General features: G+C 35.3%; 1 protein-coding gene across 2 annotated transcripts in view; it reads right to left on the bottom strand.

Annotated features, from left to right (window-relative positions):
• LOC109820460 (nijmegen breakage syndrome 1 protein) overlaps positions 1 to 15,194 on the bottom strand; it is a 23,750-nt gene extending 8,556 nt beyond the window's left edge. The window contains exons 1-8 of one of the 2 annotated variants that reach the window (XM_020386606.1): positions 15,105 to 15,194; positions 14,913 to 14,966; positions 14,589 to 14,835; positions 14,393 to 14,481; positions 3,520 to 3,650; positions 1,544 to 1,590; positions 359 to 467; positions 200 to 286 (exon numbers count right to left, since the gene is read on the bottom strand). In XM_020386606.1, coding sequence (XP_020242195.1) covers positions 200 to 286; positions 359 to 467; positions 1,544 to 1,590; positions 3,520 to 3,650; positions 14,393 to 14,481; positions 14,589 to 14,835; positions 14,913 to 14,966; positions 15,105 to 15,141 — 801 coding nt within the window. In that variant the 5' untranslated portion in view covers positions 15,142 to 15,194. The remainder of the gene's footprint in view (positions 1 to 199; positions 287 to 358; positions 468 to 1,543; positions 1,591 to 3,519; positions 3,651 to 14,392; positions 14,482 to 14,588; positions 14,836 to 14,912; positions 14,967 to 15,104) is intronic. The other variant, XM_020386607.1, reaches the window with a different exon arrangement.

The raw sequence follows: 23,558 nt of genomic DNA, 5'->3' as shown, positions 1-23,558 counted from the left end.
CAAACGAGAAAAAAAAGAAAAAAATCATTCAAAAGCAATAGCAACTTAGTCCATTAACAAATGAGCATCTATTGGTATCTGTGCTTATAAGCGTGTATGTGAATATGTAATGTATGGCTGTCAGCCTGCCATGCTTTGGGGTAGGGTGCAAGTGAGAACAAATTAACCAACAAAAAAACTTCAAGTATTCATGTCTTACTTGGCTATCAGAAAAAAACACATCAAGACTAATAACTTTTGCTCCCACCACTTCCAGTAATGATTGGAGCTTCTCCCCAAATTTATACTGCAACAAGCATAGCACACATATTAACAGAACAGAAGATACATTCCAAATTAAAGAATCAAAGAATAACACCTTTGATAGTGATCCCAATACAAATGTGAACCCCTCCAAGCTTTTGTCTCGAACAGTTGGGTCCACTATCCGGATTGATGACCCTTCCAAAGTTAAGGTAGGTGCATGTCTAGAACAGAAGAATCAAATTAAGCACTACAACTTTCAATCTTCAAAAAGGAAGATACAATGGAATAACCAAGATATTAGTGTCATAAGGAATAGGGTTATTTTCACTTCGCTACCCTATAAAGTTTTGCCCTATTATACTTGAACCTTGAAGGGTAACTTTGTTCAACAGGTTCCCTGAACCTTTTCAAAGTCAATTAATATTGTCAACTTAATGGTGAGGACTTGAAATTACAATAAAACCCATTTATGAAAGTATTCCCTCTTCCTCAATTAAATTTGCACTCACGTGATCATTTTCATTATCCTCTTTTCTCAATTACTTTGCTCTCAATCATTTTCATGATAGTTTCTCTTCTCTCTCCACTCAGTTCTTTTTCCCCTTACCCATTTAAGAATATCTCGAAAGAAACTTCATTCTTGACTACAAAACTCAAAACTAAGGGTGTGTTTGGTAAGTTCGAAAATATTGTAGACTAGTTTTGAAGTAGCTCCACTTGGCTAGGTTATGGTAATATAGACTTTATTGAGCTAGTTCTAATTTAAACTAGTTTTGCTAATTTGTAGACTAGAGTATATTTGAACTAGTTTTCTTAAAAACCAAGTGAGAGTTGGTTTATTTCTAGCCTAGTTATTGAGCAAAAGTGGACCTCGAAAGAACCAGTTTTTTTTTTCATCTGCCAAACAAGGCTAAGCCCATAGACTCATTTTGTCCCCACTAAAACTGGTTTACCCAGTTTGCTAGACAAACCCTAATAACCTCAGTACATACAAGCTGAGTGAGAAGGTTTTCTTAGCAAATTTTATAATTATTACCTCACATTCGAGAAATCAAATGGGAAAGAAGATAGAGTTGGAAGGGGAGGGACTTCATGGTATTCATCTTACGAGAGAGGTTAAACTGTCCAAAAGACATCATGTATATGCATCATATGATACCTATCAAAAGGTAATGAAGTGTAGCTAATTAAACGCTAGGGTGCCTTTTAGGGAAGTTTAAACTTCAAGATGCTGAAGTCACAATGGGTGAAGTTTTGGGATACTAAAGTGGGGGGTAAACCTAACAAATAAACTTACTGCATGCCATTTGGAAATTCCGTGCAAAGTTTTTTCTCCGCGAGCACCTGGAATCAAATAAGTAGTTTTACCATCAACTTTGCAAAGTTTCAAGAGGGTAAAAACAGGATACATTGTATATTATTGACCTAAAAGAGAAAAGGTACGAAGAGAACGATGTGCAATACTTTAAAGTAAATAACGTAGAAACTACCATAGGCAAGTATGAACGTAAGCATATAGTTTTCATCTTGATAACAATCATTCTCACTAGTTCCTTTTTTGCAACTATGTTTTCAGCTTTCAAAATTGTGCTCTTTATGTTTCTTTTCTAGGATATAATTTTCAGTTTTCATCTTCTTGATACTTTCACTAAGACATCTGTGAGTTTTCATGCATGATGGTGATAACAGTTTTACAGAAATGGCATTAATGACAGTGGCACTGAGTCAAACGTGGTGGAAACAAGAGACAAAACATGGGACGATTCTCTCCCACGAAATTAGTATCTTGAAGTCGGATGTCAATGTTGTCCCTGCCAACTTTCCTTCCGTCAGATAGCTCCTTCAAAAGTATTACTTAAAATGAAAGGACAGATTCAATTGAAATATACTTGGCATATAAAATATCGAATCGCCTCCAAGGGCCCCATAACTTATAACAAAAACTGTCTCATTGGTAAGAGCAAAAAAGAAGTCCTACATTGTGTACAAACATAGCCCATGGATTTGCATGGCTAAACGTGAAGTACTTGACTACATCCTTAAATGTACTTCAGCTTTACCTCAATATTTAGTAAATTATAGTACATGTGCCCATAATAATGTTATGTGGCAAATTGATAATCTGTCGGTTCCTTGGAGATGAATTCACACTATGGCTCTGGAGCAATCCTTTCATCTCTCATCAAATACTCCTTCACAAGAAGTTTGTGTCCTGGAAGCAGAAAGCATGACTAACCAAATAGGTCTAGTTTGCAGATCCTATACCAGGACACTCCAATATTGCCCATGCCATAAATTCGTAACCAACTTGAAGAAGGATGACACTATCAAAATGAAAATTTGAATGAGCTGCTTTTCTCCACAGCCAACCATAGTACGACGAGAAAAAGATTGAAACATAAATATGGCCTAAGCAGCTTTGTTCCATAGGCAAAACCCAGTTTGACGGGAAAACACTTGGAGATAAAAAGTTGCATTACACAGTTAATACAGTTCCTACAACAATCCAGGAATACATCTTTCCACTGGAATTTCTGCAATCATACTGATCAACTAGCAGACATTCCAGTGCAAAATAAAAAAGAGTAAAAAGAATGTAAATATTCTGTGGTGCATGCACCTATCTTGTCAACCAAAAAAGGGATGCAGGAGATTTAGTGGCAAAAGAAGATATCGTACTTTAGGATGAACTGCAAACTATTACCATCATCATATTCACATATTTCTCGTCAACTATTGCCGCCAAAATCTTGGACCACAAAGTTATAGAATGGAACAATATAAGTAATGCTTTAGTGTTCGATTATTGGAAGCTAACATATAGCATGCCGAAAAATGATTTTTAGAAACAAGAACGTTGGTTGGGTGGTATTATGCTTAGAAGATATGTTATAAAGTAATTCCCTCTACAAGAAATTAGAGGTTACTCCAGTTGAGGATAAAATGAGGGAGAATTAGTTGAAATAGTTCATGCATGTGCCATGGATGTCAATAAGGTGTGATTCAGGAAATAATGACGTAATTGATTGGACAATGTATTCCAGAAAGACCTTGGATGGAAATCGAATCAATTAAGAAGGATATATTAGCAAATAATTTAACTGAAGGTGGTCCTTCGAAAAAGCTGAAGGGAAGAAAAGGACTAAAGCAGCACAACCCCAAACATTTGAGATGAAGAACTTCCTGTTGCTACTATAACCAACAAGCAAGTCTCCAATGATCCTAACACTAAAGAGGTACTGAGGAGCATTGTAATAAAAAATGTCAACATACCTTTAGCCAATCAATATGTACAATAGGCTTCTTGGCCACAACAGCATTAAGGAGATCTGCGGTTATTGAAGAAGACTCATCAACAAGCACATGCGTACAGTCATGGTTCCAACTGCAGCTAGATTGAGCACCTACAGAAAAGTGGATTTAACCATTTATTAAATTTTAATCCTTTAACTTCAGACAGACTTAATCTGTAAACTACTTTCAGCCTAATTTTACTATCCAAAAAGATAACTTGTTTGTGACAGCCGACCTACTAAAACAGGCAATCGACAGGTCAGCTTTGTCATGCTTCTTCCTTCCCCAAACCTCTAGTATGTGATGGTCGCCAAACATTTTCGCTCTCAATCGGTTAAGGGGGGCGTTTAGTTCATTTCCAACAAATAAAGAAATCAATTTCTACAAAGAAATCCATTTCCAAATTCCAAACATTTCCATTGTTTCTTGGAAAAGATTTTTCATGTTTGTTTCCATAAGAAATTAAAGATTGATTTAGATTTCCATGCTAATCCATTGGAAACAAACTCCAGAAAAGGAATCCTTTGTTTATAGAAACTAATGTTCCTTATTAATTACTTTTACGCCTCATTAATTGGTTTAGCTAATCACAAAACACTCCACAAGTGATGCACAAATTCTTTAATCCTAATTGGCTACTTTCCGACCAATTTAGGATCAAAATTTCCTGAAATATTTTCCTGTTTTGGGTGATGACTTTTTTAACCTTTTAGGAGATACGTTCCCAAAAAACTTCTGCTACCCAACACAAGGTTAAGAAACAATTATAAGAAAAAAATGTCTGTTTTCCATACTTCTCCAGCCTTACCAAACAGCCCCTAAACTAGAACATGTATGAAAAATTAAACATTGAATAGATGATCATCTCATGATTAAAACAATATATGAAAAGTAGCTCAATTCTGAAATAATGAATCACATGGGCACATTTGATCATCATGGACAGGAATTGATGGATGTATATTTTCTTTACCATAGCGAGAAAATGTAGTTTAGAAGATAAATAAAAGACGAAACTTTTATTGATGGAATGATTATAAGTGTCATAAATTTTAGTTCAACAACAAACATTTACTTGCTTCGGTACATTTTGGAGTTCTGCCTTAATGGAGAAACATATTTTAATGTGGAATGATGCATATAACCATAACGATATACAACATGTTACATGCAAATATCGCATACGTATATACAGACATACATGCACATACTACATACATTACACAAACTATATACATACGTATATAGAAACGTTCATGCATTACACACACTACGTATATACATTAGATACCTTATAGGTTTAAAGATTACATCTTATGCCTGTTCTTTTTTCATATTGTCATACATGGCCTCTTGCTTTGACTTTTTCATGTATATTCTTTCAACAACTAATAAAATAAATTAATGACAAAGTTTAACCAATCCATTGCGAGTGTCATGTGAGCACGTCTTTTTAATTTATCCACATTAATAACAACTCTAATTTACATAAGGGCGCTTAAATTACATATGTTACGACAAAGAGTTGAGCATGCTTTCATTAAAAGTTTTTCCAATAATTCAATTTCTCTCACTACTTGCAAAGGGCTGGGAATACTTCAAAGTGATCTAATATACAACACTAAGTAAATGAGTCTAATACATTTACTTATTAAGAATGTAAGGATGTATGTGGGGAGCACTTCCATTCAGAACTAGTTCTCAGAATAAATGAATAAGTTTTGTGATAACTCCGCAATGGGTCATCCTTTAGATGATTTCCATCATTGATCTTTATCTATGATCTAAAATACTCTATTGTCTCGTTTGGTACATGAGAATAAGTGGGAATGGAATGCAATTTCAATTTCTCATTCATGCCTACCAAACATGATGTGTTTTTGGATGCTAGAAATGTTATTTCCATTTCTCATCAATTCCCACTTAATGTGGGAATTACTATGCCAAATGCGTTATCAATGAATCGATATTCCTACTTAAGTGGTAATGAAAATAATAAAATAAATTTCAAATATACCCCTCTTAAAAATATTCCCACTTAATTCTCTAATCGCACCCAAACATGAGAATGGGAATGAACATTCCACTCCCACATCAATTCCATTCCTTTTTCTATCTCCATTCAGTTCTTGACTCCATTCCCGCGTACCAAACGAGGTGTAAGTGTAAGATATTAAGAGGTTTCAAAACTGTAAAAAGCATCAAAGGATTTTTTTTTTTTTTTTATAACTGTAACGTGTTAAACTTATAAAGGCCAACAAAGTTGTAAAACCACTTCACCCCTAATTCATAACCTTATCTAGAAGTGCCAAACAAGATAAATGGTAAAAATCAACATGAGATGGTCCATTATAAAGTTCTCACCATGAAATTCTCATTTCAAAATTCCCCTATGTGTTTTGTCTCTGTGCATGTGCATATACATGTGTAAATAGTATATTGTGCTTAACAACTTCAGCATTCTAGATAATACAAGTTATACAGCCTCATTTTTTTCTCCTAATAAGAAAGATCAAACAAGAGGAGAACACATAACTAACATGATAAATTCATCAAAGATGAGTGCACGGGCATTATCTAAAGCATAATTCATTGTGTTGAACAAGCTAGAATGGGTGATTCGTGGTTTTGGAGGAAAGTGTTGCAGATTAGATATTGGATGTCTCAGAGATGGTCTAATGTGGAAGCTATGGTTCAACAAGTTAACAATTGGAAGTTGCAGGGTGAAATTAAAAATGTCTTTGGCCAATAAGGACTTGCCTTGCCATAAACAGTGAGTTCCTTGGCATTCTACAGTTCATTGTCACTACTCAGTACTTAGACATGCTTATTGCTTTGGTTGGCAGCACGGAGGAGGTAATTGACCCAAGATAGAATGGTTCAATTTAGGTTCATTCAAGAGAGTAAATGTATATTGTGTAACCAAGCTAGAGAGCATGTTAATCACTTATCCTTTAAGTATCCTTTTTCAGCTATGATGTAGAAGAATGTGTTGATTTGGCATGGGCAGAGGAGGGATCTTATGCAGTAGCGAGATGAACTAGAATTTTGTCAATAGGTGAAAGGATAAGCACAAAAGAAGAAAGTTTTGAGGGCTTCTCTTGCAGCAACAGAGTACCAGATTTGGAGAGATAGAAACCAGAGAAGACTTCTAGACGTGTCAAGGGATGTAGACCTTACAGTGAAGCACATTAACTAGCTAGAATTTTAGTATGAAAATTTCAACTCAGTATAAGTCATGGCGAGAACACTTGTACTGCTCTAGATGGTTGAGAAGTTCTTGTTTTCTACGCCCCAGGCATGCCTGGTAAGAGTACTGTACTCAAAAGTTCATAGGTAATGATATTTAAGTTCAATTACAAAGAAAAGAAAATTTCATCGAAAGTGTATATAGAATTTTTAGTGGCATATATACATTAAAAAGGATAAATGCTGTGCTAACGGCCACATGAGTCTCCTTTTCCCACATTCATAGTCGGCCATGATCTACTTCTCAGTTAGGTATGTATATTTCATCAGGAAGAACTCTTCATAACTTTTAAGTAAAACTCATTTTAAAATATAATAAAATCACCTAGCTAAACTAAATTTTGAGTTTTGACATTAAGGTTGCAAATTAAAAAGGGGTTGAGGCTGAAATCTCATGCTCTTCTAGGAGAACTAATCAATATGTAGTACCGAAAAGTAAAGAGTGTGACCTACGAACCTTTATACTGCAGAACACACAGAAATTGTGAGGTCCACCTTTTTGAGAAGAGTAATACAACGAAGAATGGACTCAACCATTAAGAAATCAGAGAAGCATATTGATTAGTTCTCCTAGCTAAACTAAACACCTAGCTAAACTAAATTTTGAGTTTTGACGTGTAAGGTTGCAAATTAAAAAGGGATTGAGGCTGAAATCTCATGCTATTCTAAGAGAACTAATCAATATGTAGTACAGAAAGGTAAAGAGTGTGACCTATGAACCTTTATACTGCAGAACACACAGAAATTGTGAAGTCCACCTTTTTGAGTAGAGTAATACAACGAAGAACGGACCCGTTAAGAAATCAAAGAAGCATAACTTGAGTATCCCATGTTACAGGTCCTTTAGAGACAGAACGCAGAGTGTTTCTCTGCTCTCACGTCAGTGCCTTACCTTTTAAATCTGTGACATTTCCTACTAGCTTTGTATCAAAATCTAACTCGAAGATTGTGTGAAGGTTACTTGTAGGTAACTGCTTTCAATAAAATTAGATACAATATTTTCAATATAACTTACACACCACGGTGAATGTTTTAGGAATTAACATGTGAAAAGTTGTGTAGGTCATACTTAATCTTGTCTACTGCAAGTACAGGAAAACTAACCATTCTCTCAAACAAGAGAATATGCAGAAAAAATGAGAATCATATAAAGAACTTTAAATAAATTCAGGTGCAAATGGTAATGCATACAGATTACTAGGTCATGCAAGTGAAAAAGAATATGAATAGAATACGCGTCCTGGAATAACAAGAGAAGGATCTTCGGTCATGAAACCATAGTTTCATGGAACCCGGTTCGTTTCACGAGACGGGTACGGGAACATGGTACGCCACTCATTAAGAATCGGGTGGGGGGCTTATATGGTATGCTAGGGAACATGGTACACTCTAGGTTTGGTTCTTAAATGCTAGTTGACATCAGTAATGGTCCTTGAGAATCATGTTGCAATTTAGATATGCATATTTTATTTGCTTAATTTCTCACTTTTTGGTTGTTTATGCTTTTAAAAAGAGTTTTTTCCAAGATTTTAACTGATTTCAATTCTATATCGGGTCGGTGGAGTTGGTGAATCAGATCGTGTTCCATGCGAACCTGGGATGATTAACTCGGGTTGGGTCGCAGCTCGCTATAGCGTACCACGTCCCCAACTTCTATGCATGAAACAACATATGAATACATGTAATTGCATGATACAATTTGTGTACATAAATACGATAGCTCCTAGAAAGTATGGGTTACAAGTACATCAGAACATGAATATGGTTGCTCCTCAGCCTCCTCTCCAAGAAATGAAGAAAAATTGTTAATGATATGCACATCTCAAGTTACCACAAGAGGGTTTAATCCCATGAAGCATCAATAAGAAATACAAACTATGGATATGATTAACCTCAGAAATGTCGATACAAAACCAAAAAAATACAACTTGAATAGGTGGATACCAAGATTACTAGGAAATGTAGATACATGGGCATATGCATGCCCTCCCAGCCTCCCACATGCAACACATAATCTCTCTCACACATGCAAACAGAAGACAGAAATATATTTCCCTGTGTTCTGGAAAAAAAAATTGGTCTATGTCCATGTCAGTGTTTTAAATGTCGATCGAAATATCGGATTGAGGGCTAGAGTGACACGAGTCGAGTATTTTTAAATCGTATGTCGGTTTTCAGGAGAAAATCGAATATGTCGGGGTCATATCAGGCATATTGGCCGATTTTACAGCTTTGAAAAAGCTGTCGATATGCCCTTTTTTGGTTTAAGGCTATTTTTTCTTATTGGGTTTGGGTTTAGTAATGAAAACCTAAACCCACTTGACCCATTCTGATGTTAAGGGTCTCTTTACGAACCCGATAGAAAGAAACAACAAAAAAGCTAGGGCTGCAGCCGTCTTCATCTCTCACTCTCATGCTTTCGTTCTCCTCACATCGCCACCCTCCCTACGACATCGGAATCCACCCTTTGTCGGTGCCGCCCTCTCCGCTCTCTCTTTCCTGCGCCATCGGAAGCCAAAGTTCCAGCTTTCCTCAACTTCAGCCGCCTATTTATGTGAGTTCCTGACTTTTCTTCATCTCTCTCTCTCTCTCTCTCTCTCTCTCTCTCTCTCTCTCTCTCTCTCCCTCTCTCTCTCTCTCTCTCTCTCTCTCTCTCTCTCTCTCTCTCTCTCTCTCTCCCTCCCTCCCTCCCCCGGCATGTTTTAGTTTTATGATAAGTATAAGTCCATAGGGTTTATTTGAGAATAACATGAAGTTGATGGCAGTTCGGTACTTCAGTGACATTATTTGAAATTTTTTGGTAGTTTTGTACAACATTAATAAATTTCCTGATATTTATTCCATGGTCTGATTTGAAATTTGTGATAATTTTTTAACAAAGATAGTTTAGAGTTATTTTTGTAAAATCCTTGGAGTTCATGATTGTTTAGTGAAATTTACTCGGCATACGTACAAGGAATTTGACAGAATGGCTAAGTGAAACTTAAAAATTTAACCAATTTACTATCTCAGACTGTTAATTGATACCAAAGGAACAAATGCTAGAACTGCAAACTCATGCACTGTGTAACAGCTATATTTCATATCAACAAATAAATCACATTATGCACAATAAACATCATGCTACTAGCCTACTACTAATAAACTTGAAAGAAATCTGATAACTTTTTAGTGTAAATTGATTTGAATATGCAATTGATTTAAATATGTAAATATAATTGGTTGTCTAAATCCATATTTGTTGTCTTGTTAATTATTATAGAATCATGTCGTTCGAAGGACAAGGATCTACTAGACCGTCAACAACACCAAAAACAGACAGTAAAGATCCACGTTAGCTATATAGGGAGAGAGTTGGTTCCGATACAAAGTTAAATACAAATATTGCACTCAAATTCTTAATGGCGGAATTAGTCGATTCAAACAACACCTAGCCGGAAAGAGGGGAAATTGCACGCTGTGTGAAAGTTCCAGATGATGTTAAGGCAAAAGTTTCCGAAATTATAGATAATGCAAAGAAGAGCAAGGATGAGAAGGAGATGAAAATGCATAACTTGTTGAGTGAGGTGCATATCGGGGAGGATAATGAGGAGCATAACTCAATCTCATTGAGTAGTCAAAGAAGCTCGTCATCCTCCCACGAGGTAATTAGACCAATGAACTCCTTCGTCGCTCGTTCTCCCGAGGAGATTGCCCAAATAGTAGCAAAGGGGAAATAACCGACGGTGGACTCCAAGCTTAAAAAGAAGAAAAGGAAGGATATATTGCGATACATCTCTAAATGGTTCTATGAAGCCAGCAGTCCATTTCATACCGCCACGCTTCCCTCTTTCCATCAAATGCTACAAGCTATTGGCTTGTTTGGAAGTCATTTACAAGCTCCATTGATGTATGAACTGAGTGAGACATATTTGCAAAAAGAAGTAGATGAGACAAAAAAAATTGTTGAAAACTTTAAAAGGACTTGTGTTGTCAATGGTTGCTCGTTAATGACCGATGCATTGAGTGATTGGAAGTCTAGAAGCATCATGAACATAGTTGTACATTCTGCTGGGAGAGCTTATTTTTTGTCTTCACATGATGCATCGGCCGATAAGCACGATACTCGGTATATTTGGGACTTTGTAGACAAGGCTATTGATCAGATATGGGAGGCAAATGTGGTGCAGATAGTCACTGATGCAGCTTCAAATAATATGGCGGCTTCTAAGTTGTTGGTCGAGAAGAGGCCAAATATATTTTGGATGACTTATGTTGCACACAGTGAACTTGATGTTGTCCGATATAGCTAAGATAAAACTCATTCGTAATGACATTTTAATGGGGAGGAGTGTATCAGTGTTCTTATATAATCACACCAAGTCTCTTCAATTATTTAGGGAGTTCACTAAGGATAATCTTGTGAGACCGGGGGTTACGAGGTTTACTATGGCGTTCCTTTCTCTATAGTCATTAAGATATCATAAGGAAGAGATGAGGCAAATGTTTATCTCTGACCAATGGACAGATTGTAGCCTTTCAAGAACATCGGTGGGCAAAAATGTATATTTTAATTGTATTCATTTTATTCATTTGATCATTTATATTTCATTGATTTGATTTTTTTGTATGTTTGTAGGTTGCGGAGATAATTGCTAGCAACAAGTTTTGGGATAATATAGACTTTTGCGGAGATAATTGCTAGCAACAAGTTTTGGGATAATATAGACTTTGCCCTCAAAGTATTCACTCCTCTAGTGAAGGTTCTTCGAAGAGCGCAAGTTTTGGGATAATATAGACTTTGCCCTCAAAGTATTCACTCCTCTAGTGAAGGTTCTTCGAAGAGCGTATGGTGATAAAATCGGTTCAATGGGATTTATATATGGGGACATGTTGGTGGCTATGGAGGAGTTGAAAGTGGCCCATGGGGATGATGAGAAGAAGTACAATCCCATATTAAAAATGATTGAGCCAAGATTTGAGAAGAATCTTAGTAAAACGCTACATAAAGCGGGTTACTTTTTGAATCTTTTTTACTATTACCCGGCTTACACGGACATTGAAGGTGATGGAAGCTTCATGAAAGCCATAGCGGAGTGTATGCATAGACTATCCCGATGACCATGCGACTTTCACAAAGATTGAAGATCAAATACCTAATTATCAAGAACGCCTAGGGTTATTTGGGGATCAATTTGCGAGGCGAGGAGCTACTAAGGGTGATTGTCCAGATAAATTTATGTTCTCATTCAAATTAATTCATTGACCTCTTTTTTGAATTTATAAGTTAATAAATTTTTTCAATTATGAATTGACTAGTTACTTAGTGGAGCCTTTATGGAAACGATACTCCCGGGTTAAGAAAGATGGCAATAAAGATTTTGGGCTTAACAACTAGCTCATTGGCTTGTGAAAGAAATTGGAGTACATTTGAGATGGTAATATTATTTCTTAAATTTTAATCATCTTGTGGCTTGTATTGTAGTATTTGATGATTAGTTTTTTATGCTAAATCATGATTTTATTTTGTAGATTCATACGAAGAAGAGGAATAGGCTAACTCATAAAAAACTTCATGACTTAGTCTTCGTCAAGTTCAATGCAAAGTTGTAGAACAATCATGCCGTTATAGATAGAGATCCTTTAACCACCTACGATGATGAGGAAAGGGTCTCTGAATGGTTGTTGGGTGAGAAGGGAAATAATAGTGATGATGAAGTATTCCCGGGAGAGTGTTTGACTTTTAGGCAAGTTAGAGATATTTCGGGAGCTAATACAAGGAAGAGAAAGAGTGGAAGGTTGCAAATGTATAAAAGAAAGAAGAAGTCAGGATCATCTTCATCGAAAGGAAAGGAGCCGATGGAAGATGATGAGGAAGAAGAGATGGATGCGTTATTCACGGATACGAATGAGGATGACGATCTTACTTTTGATCACGATGAAGATTGATTCTAGACTTTCTAGTTATCTTAGCTTTTATGTTATTATCACGATGAAGATTGATTCTAGACTTTCTAGTTATCTTAGCTTTTATGTTATTATGGATTTGCTCTTGAATGTTAAACAATTATAAACATTATGGATTTGCTCTTGAATGTTAAACAATTATAAACTATTTGTAGCTTTAAAAACTTGTTTGTTTGTTATGATTTGCTTATGTTTGATATGAATCTTGTGAGTTGTGATCTTCCTTCTATATGTTATATCTTATATTATATGTTACTTGCTTTATTCTTTATATGTTATTCTATGTTTACTAACAATGTTTTCTTATTTTGTAGGTCAAGCACCCGAATGGTTTCAAGATGCAATCAAGAATCAAATTTTTACAATCGGTTAGTGACCCTTAACATCATACATTATTTACTTTTTTATATGTTTAGTCTATAAAATTTATAAAGTATGCTTATATTGAATTTAGGAATACTTAGATTACATTTAGGACATGATATTATACATATGCGCACCACCCGATATGACAATCTGATATTTAGTCCATGTCCCCCGATATATCCCCAATTTCCGCTATCCAACATAGATTTCAGCCGTCCGACATGAACCCGAAATCCGACATTTAAAACCTAGGTCCATGTCTAACAGGTTAAAGAAGGGCAGCCCGGAGCAAGAAACTCACGCTATGTGCGGTTCCAGGAAGGGTCGGACAACTTTGGGTCTAATGTACCCAGCCTTATCTTGCATTTTTACAAGAGGTTGGTTTCACATCCATGTCAAACATATGACATTCAAAAATGTTATGCATTATTTTGGTCCTGCTCGGAGACATAATGTAATACGCAAGGACCATGTTGAATAAATGATATCCAGGGGATGATGCTCCCCAAAGGCGTGTCAGACATATTAAACAGTTATGCAATTCACTGAAAATGCAGAAGAAACAAAAAAAGAGCAAATTCCTGTGCAGGTATTTACAAAAAAGATAGTGTAAGCAATATAGTGCGGATGAAAGTCTTCTTTACAATCTTGTATAAAGCAGACTATACAAGAGCTTATGTGGTCTATTTTCATTGTTCTTCAGTTGGGCAGCCACATAGGCAGTCTAGGCAGTAAAATGAAAGAATCTAGATGCTAGGTATCCTCCTGAGCACCAAAAGCTATCTAGCAATTCATAAAACACTGCTATGTGGACATATAACTGTGCAGTAATAATCATCAGATCAGCAACAACCCAGGCCTCAATATGAAGTCAGGTACTAAAAGAACTTGAAGTCAAAATATAAAATCAAAATATCCGCAAGCATTTATAACCTACATAACCACCTTATGTAAGCTGGTGGCAATGATAAGCAACTTCTAGCCTATTATTAAGTATACATACGTTGACTACAAGCATGACCTATGAGAAGACATTATGAAGATCTTACAACTTCGAAGTTTCAGTTCTATAAATCCTATAATAGCTGTTACTCTGCATCCTATATGGATCGCTTCGGCCTATATATTTCCATCTTCTAAGCAGATAGACAAAAAATAAGCACTGAAGGAGAAGCAAAGACATGTCTCAATTAGGCATGTATATCTAGAAACTGACAGCATGACAGCATAGTAATGATAAATTTCTAACGGTAAATTCATTGAAAAAATACATCATGCAGACATTACAGACCAATAGATGAGATGCTAGCTTGAAGTAATGGATCCAATTGTCTTCCCTTCGAGCAATGCAAGAAGATCGTGACTGGAACATGAAAAAATCTGCAATTCAATTACAAGTCGTTTTAAATCTAAAAAATGGTAAGAAATAGACCCTCAGCCGCAACATTGACAAATGAAATAACACGCAAAACAAACTCATGATTCACCTGAAGGTAGCATTGCTGGTTCCAAACGTTACCAAGTCGCCGTCTTTTAAGGCCGTATCCTTATTTCTCACCAGTCTAACAACCTTGCTTCCAGAGTCCTCGCTTACAAAAGTTCCGTACTTGGATTTATCAATGACGCGAACACCCGAACTGAATTTATCAGAACCACAGGTGGCCATCTCGTCGACCACAATCTCGGCATGGTTTCGGGATATCGAGGTATCCGTCTGAACAATAATATCACAATCTACACAAAAATCAAAATTATGTAAAACCCTAAACCCTAACTGGGGAAAGAGGAGGAAATAAAGGAAAAGGTTGGACCTTTTCTACCCACGAGGTATGTTCCTCGCGAGAAAATGTAGTATTTCTGAGCACCTAAAAAATAATCATAATTTCCAAAAATTAAGCATGAAATTTGCAAGAATGGAAATGGAAGAAAATAGAAAGAAAATTGTCCGCGGGAAATTAAATGTAAAACAAAAGGACAGAGCTTAACGAGAAGAGGAGGATGACCTCGAAGAGAATCGGCGGGGATCAGGGCCCAGACCATTGCTCTCGTGATTTTAGAGCGCGATGATGGAGTCCAGGAGGCGAGTTCGGTTTTAGAAGCTGGGGACTGATTCGAAACAGGCAAGGGTTAACTTCACATAACCCCCTTGAACTTTGGGTTTTCCAACCTGGCCACCTGCACTTTGGGCGAAATCCCCCTGAACTAATCCGACAAACACTAATTTATGATTAGGGGCTGTTTGGTTCGTTTCCTAGATATAGGAAAATGTATTTTCATGTACAAAAACACAAGTTTTGAGTTTTTCAAACTTTTCCAAGAAATAGATTGTTTCGCTTTGGTTCGCCAATAAAAATGGTGGGAAACCAATATATTTATTTTTCTTGTGTTTGGTTCGCATGGAAAAAAGGGAAAACTTTTGTTTATATGGCAAAAAGCTGACGTGGCTGTAGTTTTTGTCGATTTCACGAGGTTGAGGAAGGAATTGGGGGAGAGAAAAAAAACTGATGTGGCGGTGATTTTCACCGAGTTTTCCTTCTTCAACTCTAGCGAACCAAAGATGGAAAAAAAACCGACGGAAAGCTTATATCCTACGTGGCCACGAAAAATCTGATGTGGAGACGGTGTAAAACTTTTTCACCGAGTTAAAAAACGAACCAAACAGCCCCTTAAAGAGTTTGTTAACTCTTGATAAGCGGTTAAGAGCGCCTAACCCTTCCGTTTGAAGGGTTTACAATTACTCCATTGGAGGGTGCATTCGGTGCGGATACGGCTTGGATATGATATTTATCATATACATATCCGCTTATCTATTTCGAATACGGATACGGATATATCTCGCTAAAAAAATTCATATCTGTATCTGCTAAAATTAGATACGGATATGGACATACATATGGATATATAAGCAGATATATGTGCGAATACAAAACGGATGTGAGAAAACTAGATAGTATTAAAAAAAATTAGTTCATGTGATACGAAAGACTTTCATTAATATATTCGTTATATCTAAAAAGTTAAAATTAAACATCTTGCTTATCAAAATTAGCCTCAAATCTATAATCTAGAAATTAAAACAATCATAATAGTATGACTAATATACTTTCAGATATTTCATATACGGATTCGGATATTTCACAACAAAATCATATATGTAACCATATTCTATTATTTATAGATTTGAGTAATCATATTCGTCAACGGGTATAGTTATGAATATTTTCTCGGATATATATACGGTTTAGCACCCCTAATTATAGGTAATTTTATGTTTCCATATTTTAATACGTACATGTCAGCTAGCTTGGTTGCTTATTGTTTTACTACTTTACTTCTCGATTGCTGCCTTGAGGCCATGTGAAATAATAGTTTAATATTTGACGTTGAATATTCGTTAAGTTAGTGGCTACCAATATTTTATTAGTTTTTAGGCTAGTTGCTTTGATATTTTTAAATTAATATAACTTTAATAATATTTCGATAATGTAGTTGTAAAGGGTAAGAACCCGTTATTGTTAAGTTGTGGACATTTCAATATTTTAATATACATCAATTTTGACCTGGTGGTTATTGCAGCCATTCTTATGCTTTGGTTCTTGGTAAATAGCATGTATTATTCATTTTAACTTGAACATGTGTTTGGCTTGTACGATTTACATTGTAAGTTCACACCTTTCTTATTGAAAATATTTTGATGAAAAACTCTTTTTCTTTTGCAAGTTCTGGATATGTGCACTTTGAAGAGGGAGTTGAACATATTTTTTGAACAACCATTAGTAATTTTTTTATACTTTTCATAAGGTTAAAATTGATATTTTTGTAAAAATTTAAAAGGATATAGTTTCTTAATGTTGGAAATTGTGGTTAAATCTGGAATTAAACGATGAAATATGATGTGCTGTAATTTTAATCTTTTTCAAGTTAATTGTTGTGCGTTTAAGAAATATTGTGCTTAAAGCAATATTTGGCCTACTCCGGTACAAGGATCACAATGCCAAACTGCTTCCAGGAACAACGGTACAATACTCTAGTGTGCACTAACCCAGTACTGTCAAGATCTCCTCGATCTATAAGACCTTTCGGTCAAGGCAAATATCTCTTCGATCTCAGAACCTTTCGATTCAAAACCTTTCAATTTAAGGGCAAGTTCCTGTGGGCACAGATTCTGCAGCAGCAGCACAACAGCAACAACAACGTCGATCTGACGTTTGTTTTCCAAGCTCACGTGTATATACCGACGTTCGTATTCCATGCTCGCGAGAGTATGTTCATGAGCTGCCCAAGGACGCTATTTATAGGCCTCTAAGGTCAGCTCAAGAGTCACTCGCAATTAATGTAAATGTTATAATTCTCAATGGCAATTAAGAATGTAACATCAATACATTAAAGTGCAAAGTGCGCCTAACAAAGTGTCACTTAGCGCCTTAACCCAATTAGCCCCGATCCCCGACCCATTGGCCCACGACCTACGACCCACTAGAACTTATGAGAGATTAATTCACTAGAACTTATGAGGGATTAATTCAAATAAAATACTTCTCGGCTTGCCGTTGGCAAGTCTCGAACTATGGACCTTTTGAAACACCAAAATATTAACTTTCCACTAGACTACTAAGCATTTATGAAAAATACTTGTATTTAATATATATATATATATAGTTTAAAAACTCATTTTGGAAAGCGGTTTTGACCAAAAAAACCAATACTTAACCCTTCTATAATTGCCAAACATAAAAAAGTTAACCTTTACTTTAGTTGTCTAATCCAAACGGGAATTTAATTATATTTAGCCCTTCATAGGATTACGCTATGATAAAATCCCTATGAATAGACTAATTGTTAGACACTAGAGGGGGGGTTATTAGGGTCTTATGCTAATCTAATCCGATTATATGCCAATAAAAACTAATTAATAAGTTATCCTAGCAAGTATAAAATATAACAACTATATAAGCTAGGATAAGCAATATGAATAATGGGATATATCCTATATGATGAATATATATATGCAAGGATATATAACTAACACAAGGGGTAAACAATATGAAACAAGATAGAGGATGATATGAATAATGAGACAATGGCGATATGAGCAATGAGCACAAATATAAATGAACGCCAAAGCACACTCAAACACAATCAAATGATCACGAAGTTCGGACCTTCCGTCCTACGTCTCCGCTCCCCTCTCCCGGGGAGAAATCCACTATCATAACCGGGTTTTCTACGCTCACCCGAATAACGTTTACACCTCACAGTGTCGGTTTTCAACGCTCACCGATCAACGTCACTCCTCACAATCGATTTTCTAGTTCACCGAAAACTTCACAACACACTCGGTTTTCTAGCTCACCGAAAACCTTACACCACTCACAATGTAACAAATATAAGTGGGTGTGTGTAACAATGAGTAGATAAAATCAAATCAACTAAACTCAAATATAAGATCTAGTTTAAGAACAATGATAAACAAGTATATAAATGTAAAGTTAGAGTTTGAGTTTAGAAAACTTCTCAATTGATAACAAGATGGAGAGATGGAGATTGAAGCCCAAACAAGAAGATAATCTCCTCCACTTGTGAAAACCAAAACAGTTTTAAACCAAACCCTTAAACAAGCTTAAAACAAGCTTAAACTCTTGTTAAAATCTTTTAAACCATTCTCTTGCTTGCTTATAAAATCTGAGGTAAGGGGGTATATATATGAAACCCCAAAGGAAAGAGAAAGCAAAGAAAAAGACCAAAAAAACCATTCTGCAACGGCTATAAGAAAATAGCCGTTGAGATTGATCTGACACCGCGGCGGTCGACCGAAAATATTCGCGGTCGATCGCGATTCAGATCCCAAACTCAGAAAACAGACAGAGACTTCTTCGCTCGACCGGTGCGGTCGACCGATGGAAATTTCGAGCTCTCGGTCGACCGCGACGGTCGACCGACAAACTCTCTGCTGCCCACTGTCGACTGAACATATGAGCGGTCGACCGGTGCGGTCGACCGATAACTGATACTACAAAAAACTGGTTCTGAAAAACTATTTTTCTGATTTTAAAACACTGTTTAAAAATATCAAATAAATTCCAAAAAATGTAAGACTTTGGGGAATGATTGTAGACATGATAATAAACACGCTACAATAACTGGTTTCTAAAAAGGACTTCCCAAATAAAAAATATCATCATTTTGCAAAATAGGCCAAAACATGAAAATGTAAATATGTGAATTTTGACATTTAGGCTAAACCATGTTTTGAAACTTTGCACAATGATTTTATAGACTTAATAAAATATGTTTATGATAATTGTTAAGTCTATAAACTGAGAAAACAATATTTTCATAAGATTGCATATTCTATGCAATAAATACTAAAACACAATAGAGTATGAAATATGTAATTTCATATATATATAAACATAAAAACCCAAAACACATGTATGTATATATATAACTATATATATGCATAGAAACCAAAACTTATGTATATATATAACTATATATATATATATACGAACACTAGACAAACAACATTAGTTATAAATTGTTTGTTAAACATCATCAAAACAAGAAGGCCAACAATCTCCCCTTTTTTGATGATGACAAACAATTTACAAAAAGGAATATATGCATGAAGGAAATGAACATATACAAGATAATACACATGCATATAAACAAGGAATTGTATACTCACAATATTTCTTCCCCTTTGACAACATCAAAAAGGGGACAAAAGAATTAAGAGAGCGAAAGCTCCCCCTATCAATAAGCATGGGTGAGTATCAAACATAAAAAGATCTAGGGATTGCTCCCCCTATCAAAATGCCATATAAAATATATGCAATAAAGGATCATGGCAAACATATGTGAGCAAGCATAGATAAGAGCATGCTAAAAAATTTACTCACATACATGAAGATAATGAGAACATATATGAAAATAGTGTCTCATAAAGAACATAAAAACATGTATAATAGTAGATTTATGAAATCAAAAGAAAAAGAGCATGAGAATCATGCAAAATGTTTTCAAATGAAAATGATTCAATCAAATGAAATCATAAATCAAAATTTAAATCATAAAACCAAAACATCATTGATTTTTAAAAAAAATCAAGAGAGGTAACCATATCTAGCTCTTGAGCTAGTAACAACCCATATAAACATTTTAGCACCCGGTAAACAAGATTTGGGAATAAACACCTAATAATCCGGGGGGTTATATAAATACAAACCTCTCATCAAAACAAGATCAATAAGCATGAAAACAAAAAAGATTTGATCAAAGAAAATTTGTTTTCATAACAAAAATATTTTAAGACATAATTTTTTAAAACCAAGAAAGGAAAAAGTAAGAACACTAAAATTCTTGGTTTAAAGTTTAAATTTGTTTTGGTACCCAAGAACTCTTGGTACCAAAAGATTTAGGGACATGACCCTATCATTAAAGCTCAAAGCCCTTGGGTTATGAACCCTCTTAGGCATATGTAGTGTACTAACACGGTCAAAAGCAATAATCGCTCAAATGACCCTTCCGATTGCAATATGTGCAATGAAAGAGATCCATTTATTTTTGTGGACCATTAGCTCGTGCACGGGAATCATTTGCAAATAAAGATTTTCTTTTAAAATTATTTTGCAAATGAGAAACATCATTAAACAAATGTGGTCTTTTTGGAGCAAATTGCAAATTTGGAGCATTTTGCAAATCAAAACAAAATTTAGCAAGATGTCCAAACCTACCATAAACATCACATTTAAAAACATGTGGTCTACTAGATATATTTGGCAAACGTGATTTTCTTTTCAAATCAAAACAATATTCGGCCAAATGACCAAAACGACCACAATGATCACATTTGAACACACTAGCATGCTTATGATGAACTTTGTGAGAATGAGCATGTGAATGTGTAAGTGTACAAGATGAAGAAGCTACATGAGATGCACAAGGAGCATTAGAATTCTTATGTTTGTGTGCATCATAGCAAAACTTAGCTAAATGACCTTGACGGCCGCTAGATGGCCTTTACGGCCGCAAATAGAGCACTTGTAAACTTTGCTATATATGTGTGCATGATGAGATGATTTTGACTTAGTCTTGGCACACATATCCATAAGCCTCTTATGATTATTAATACATGTTTTCAAAGTTGAATCTAAAGATGAAATGCTTTTATTCATAAGATTCAAATCTTCATTTTTAGGTACATATGCATTTCTAGAAGTAGAACATAAATAGTCATTTATAAAGGAAGCAGTATCATTTTGTATGTTATCTACTTCTTGAGTCAAGTTAGCAATATCCAATTTCAAATTTTTATTTTCCAAATTTAACATATCATTGTTTTCTTGAAGAGCAATACTTTCTTGAGAAATGATATCAAATTTGGAAGCTAACTTCTCATGATCGGATTTTAAATCTTCATGCTTGCTTTTTAAATCAATAAAATCATTTTGCAATTTGTTAAAGGCATGAAATAATTTTTTACTAGCACAAGCAAGTTCATCATTAGGTAAATCATTAATGGTTTCGAACTCGCAAACCTCACTAGGGTTATCGCCTAGTGGCCATGTGCATGATGCTCCATATGAACTTGAAGCCAGATCCTCCAAAGCTTGTCGGATCGCCTCCACCCCTTGATGTGCTTCTATAAATTTTCAAAGTTTGTAAGTACTATCAAAATGAACAAACTTGTTAGACATAGATGAGTTAAAAGCATTTAGCAAATATTCTAACAAAATATTGTTCATTGTAAACATACGATGATCATTCTTATTCCACTTGGATTTCTCCAAAGTGGGCACAATATAAGCATCATCTATAATTTCCCATAAATTAAAGTGTTTAGATTGAAGAAAAAGTTTAAATCTAACACACCATTGGGCATAGGGAAAATTATCTAATCTAGGAGCAATATTAATGGCATAACCTAAACCATGCATATCCATAATATAAAAGGCAAGCAAGATACAAATAAAGCTCAAAACAAGATTAGCACAACAAGATAACTTGGATCTTTAACTCAAGGCGATTAGACCTTAAATCAAAGAGCACCAAGCTCTGATACCAATTGTTAGACCCTAGAGGGGGGGTGATTAGGGTCTTATGCTAATCTAATCCGATTAAATGCCAATTAAAATTAATTAACAAGTTATATTCTTGCAAGATAGATATACAATAGTTATAAGCAAGAATAAGCAATATACACAAAGTGATATATCCTATATGATGAAATATATGCAAGGATATATAAACAACACAAGGGTAAATAATCTAAATAGGGTCTTATGCTAATCTAATCTGATTATATGCTAATAAAAACTAATTAACAAGTTATCCTAGCAAGTATGAAATATAACAACTATATAAGCTAGGATAAGTAATATGAACAATGAGATATATCCTATATGATGAATATATATATGCAAGGATATATAACTAACACAAGGGGTAAACAATATGAAACAAGATAGAGGATGATATGAATAATGAGACAATGGCTATATGAGAAATCCACTATCATAACCGGGTTTTCTACGCTCACCCGAATAACGTTTACACCTCACAGTGTCGGTTTTCAACGCTCACTCCTCACAATCGGTTTTCTAGTTCATCGAAAACTTCACAACACACTCGGTTTTCTAGCTCACCGAAAACCTTACACCACTCACAATGTAACAAATATAAATTTGTTCTCTACAATAGATGAGAACACAATAAAGCACAACTCAATGTTACAATCTCTCACAACCCTAATATACTATGTATGCAAATACAATAAGCTCAAGTGGGTGTGTGTAACAATGAGATAATATAATCAAATCTAAACTCAATATAAAAACTAGCTTTAAAGAATGATAATCAAATAACTAAGCAAATGTAAAGCTAGATAGAGTTTAGAAAACTTCTCCAATAGATGACAAGATGGAGAGATGGAGATTGGAGCCCAAACAAGAAGATGATCTCCTCCACTTGTGAAAACAATCTTCAAACCAAACAAACACTAAAACACACTTAAACCCTTGTTTAAAACTCTTTAAACTTGTTTAAAACATTTCTTGAGTACATGAAAACTGAGATCAAAGAGGGTTTTTATAGCCTCCAAGACCTCACCCAAAAACCCAAACAAAATGACCAAAAAACCATTCTGCAACGGCTCTAAAAAGAGCCGTTAGAACTGCAGCGGTCGACCGAGGAAAATCGCGGTCGACCGCGAGCAAAGAAAGAAGCGGAGAAAAGTTCCAGACAGTTCGTCGGTCGACCGGCGGAAAAATCGGTCGACCGGCGGTACTGTAGCAGGTACATCTGATTTTATAAAATCGGTTAAAAATAGTAAAACAGGACCGATAAACTCTCTGCTGCCCACTGTCGACTGAACGTATGAGCGGTCGACCGGTGCGGTCGACCGATAACTGATACTACAAAAAACTGGTTCTGAAAACTATTTTTCTGATTTTAAA

Source organism: Asparagus officinalis, chromosome 8, assembly GCF_001876935.1.
Source record: "Asparagus officinalis chromosome 8, Aspof.V1, whole genome shotgun sequence".
NCBI classification, from domain to species: domain Eukaryota; kingdom Viridiplantae; phylum Streptophyta; class Magnoliopsida; order Asparagales; family Asparagaceae; genus Asparagus; species Asparagus officinalis.
The sequence above is the reverse complement of the archived record's forward strand: the minus strand, read 5'-3'. Positions and strand labels throughout refer to the sequence as shown.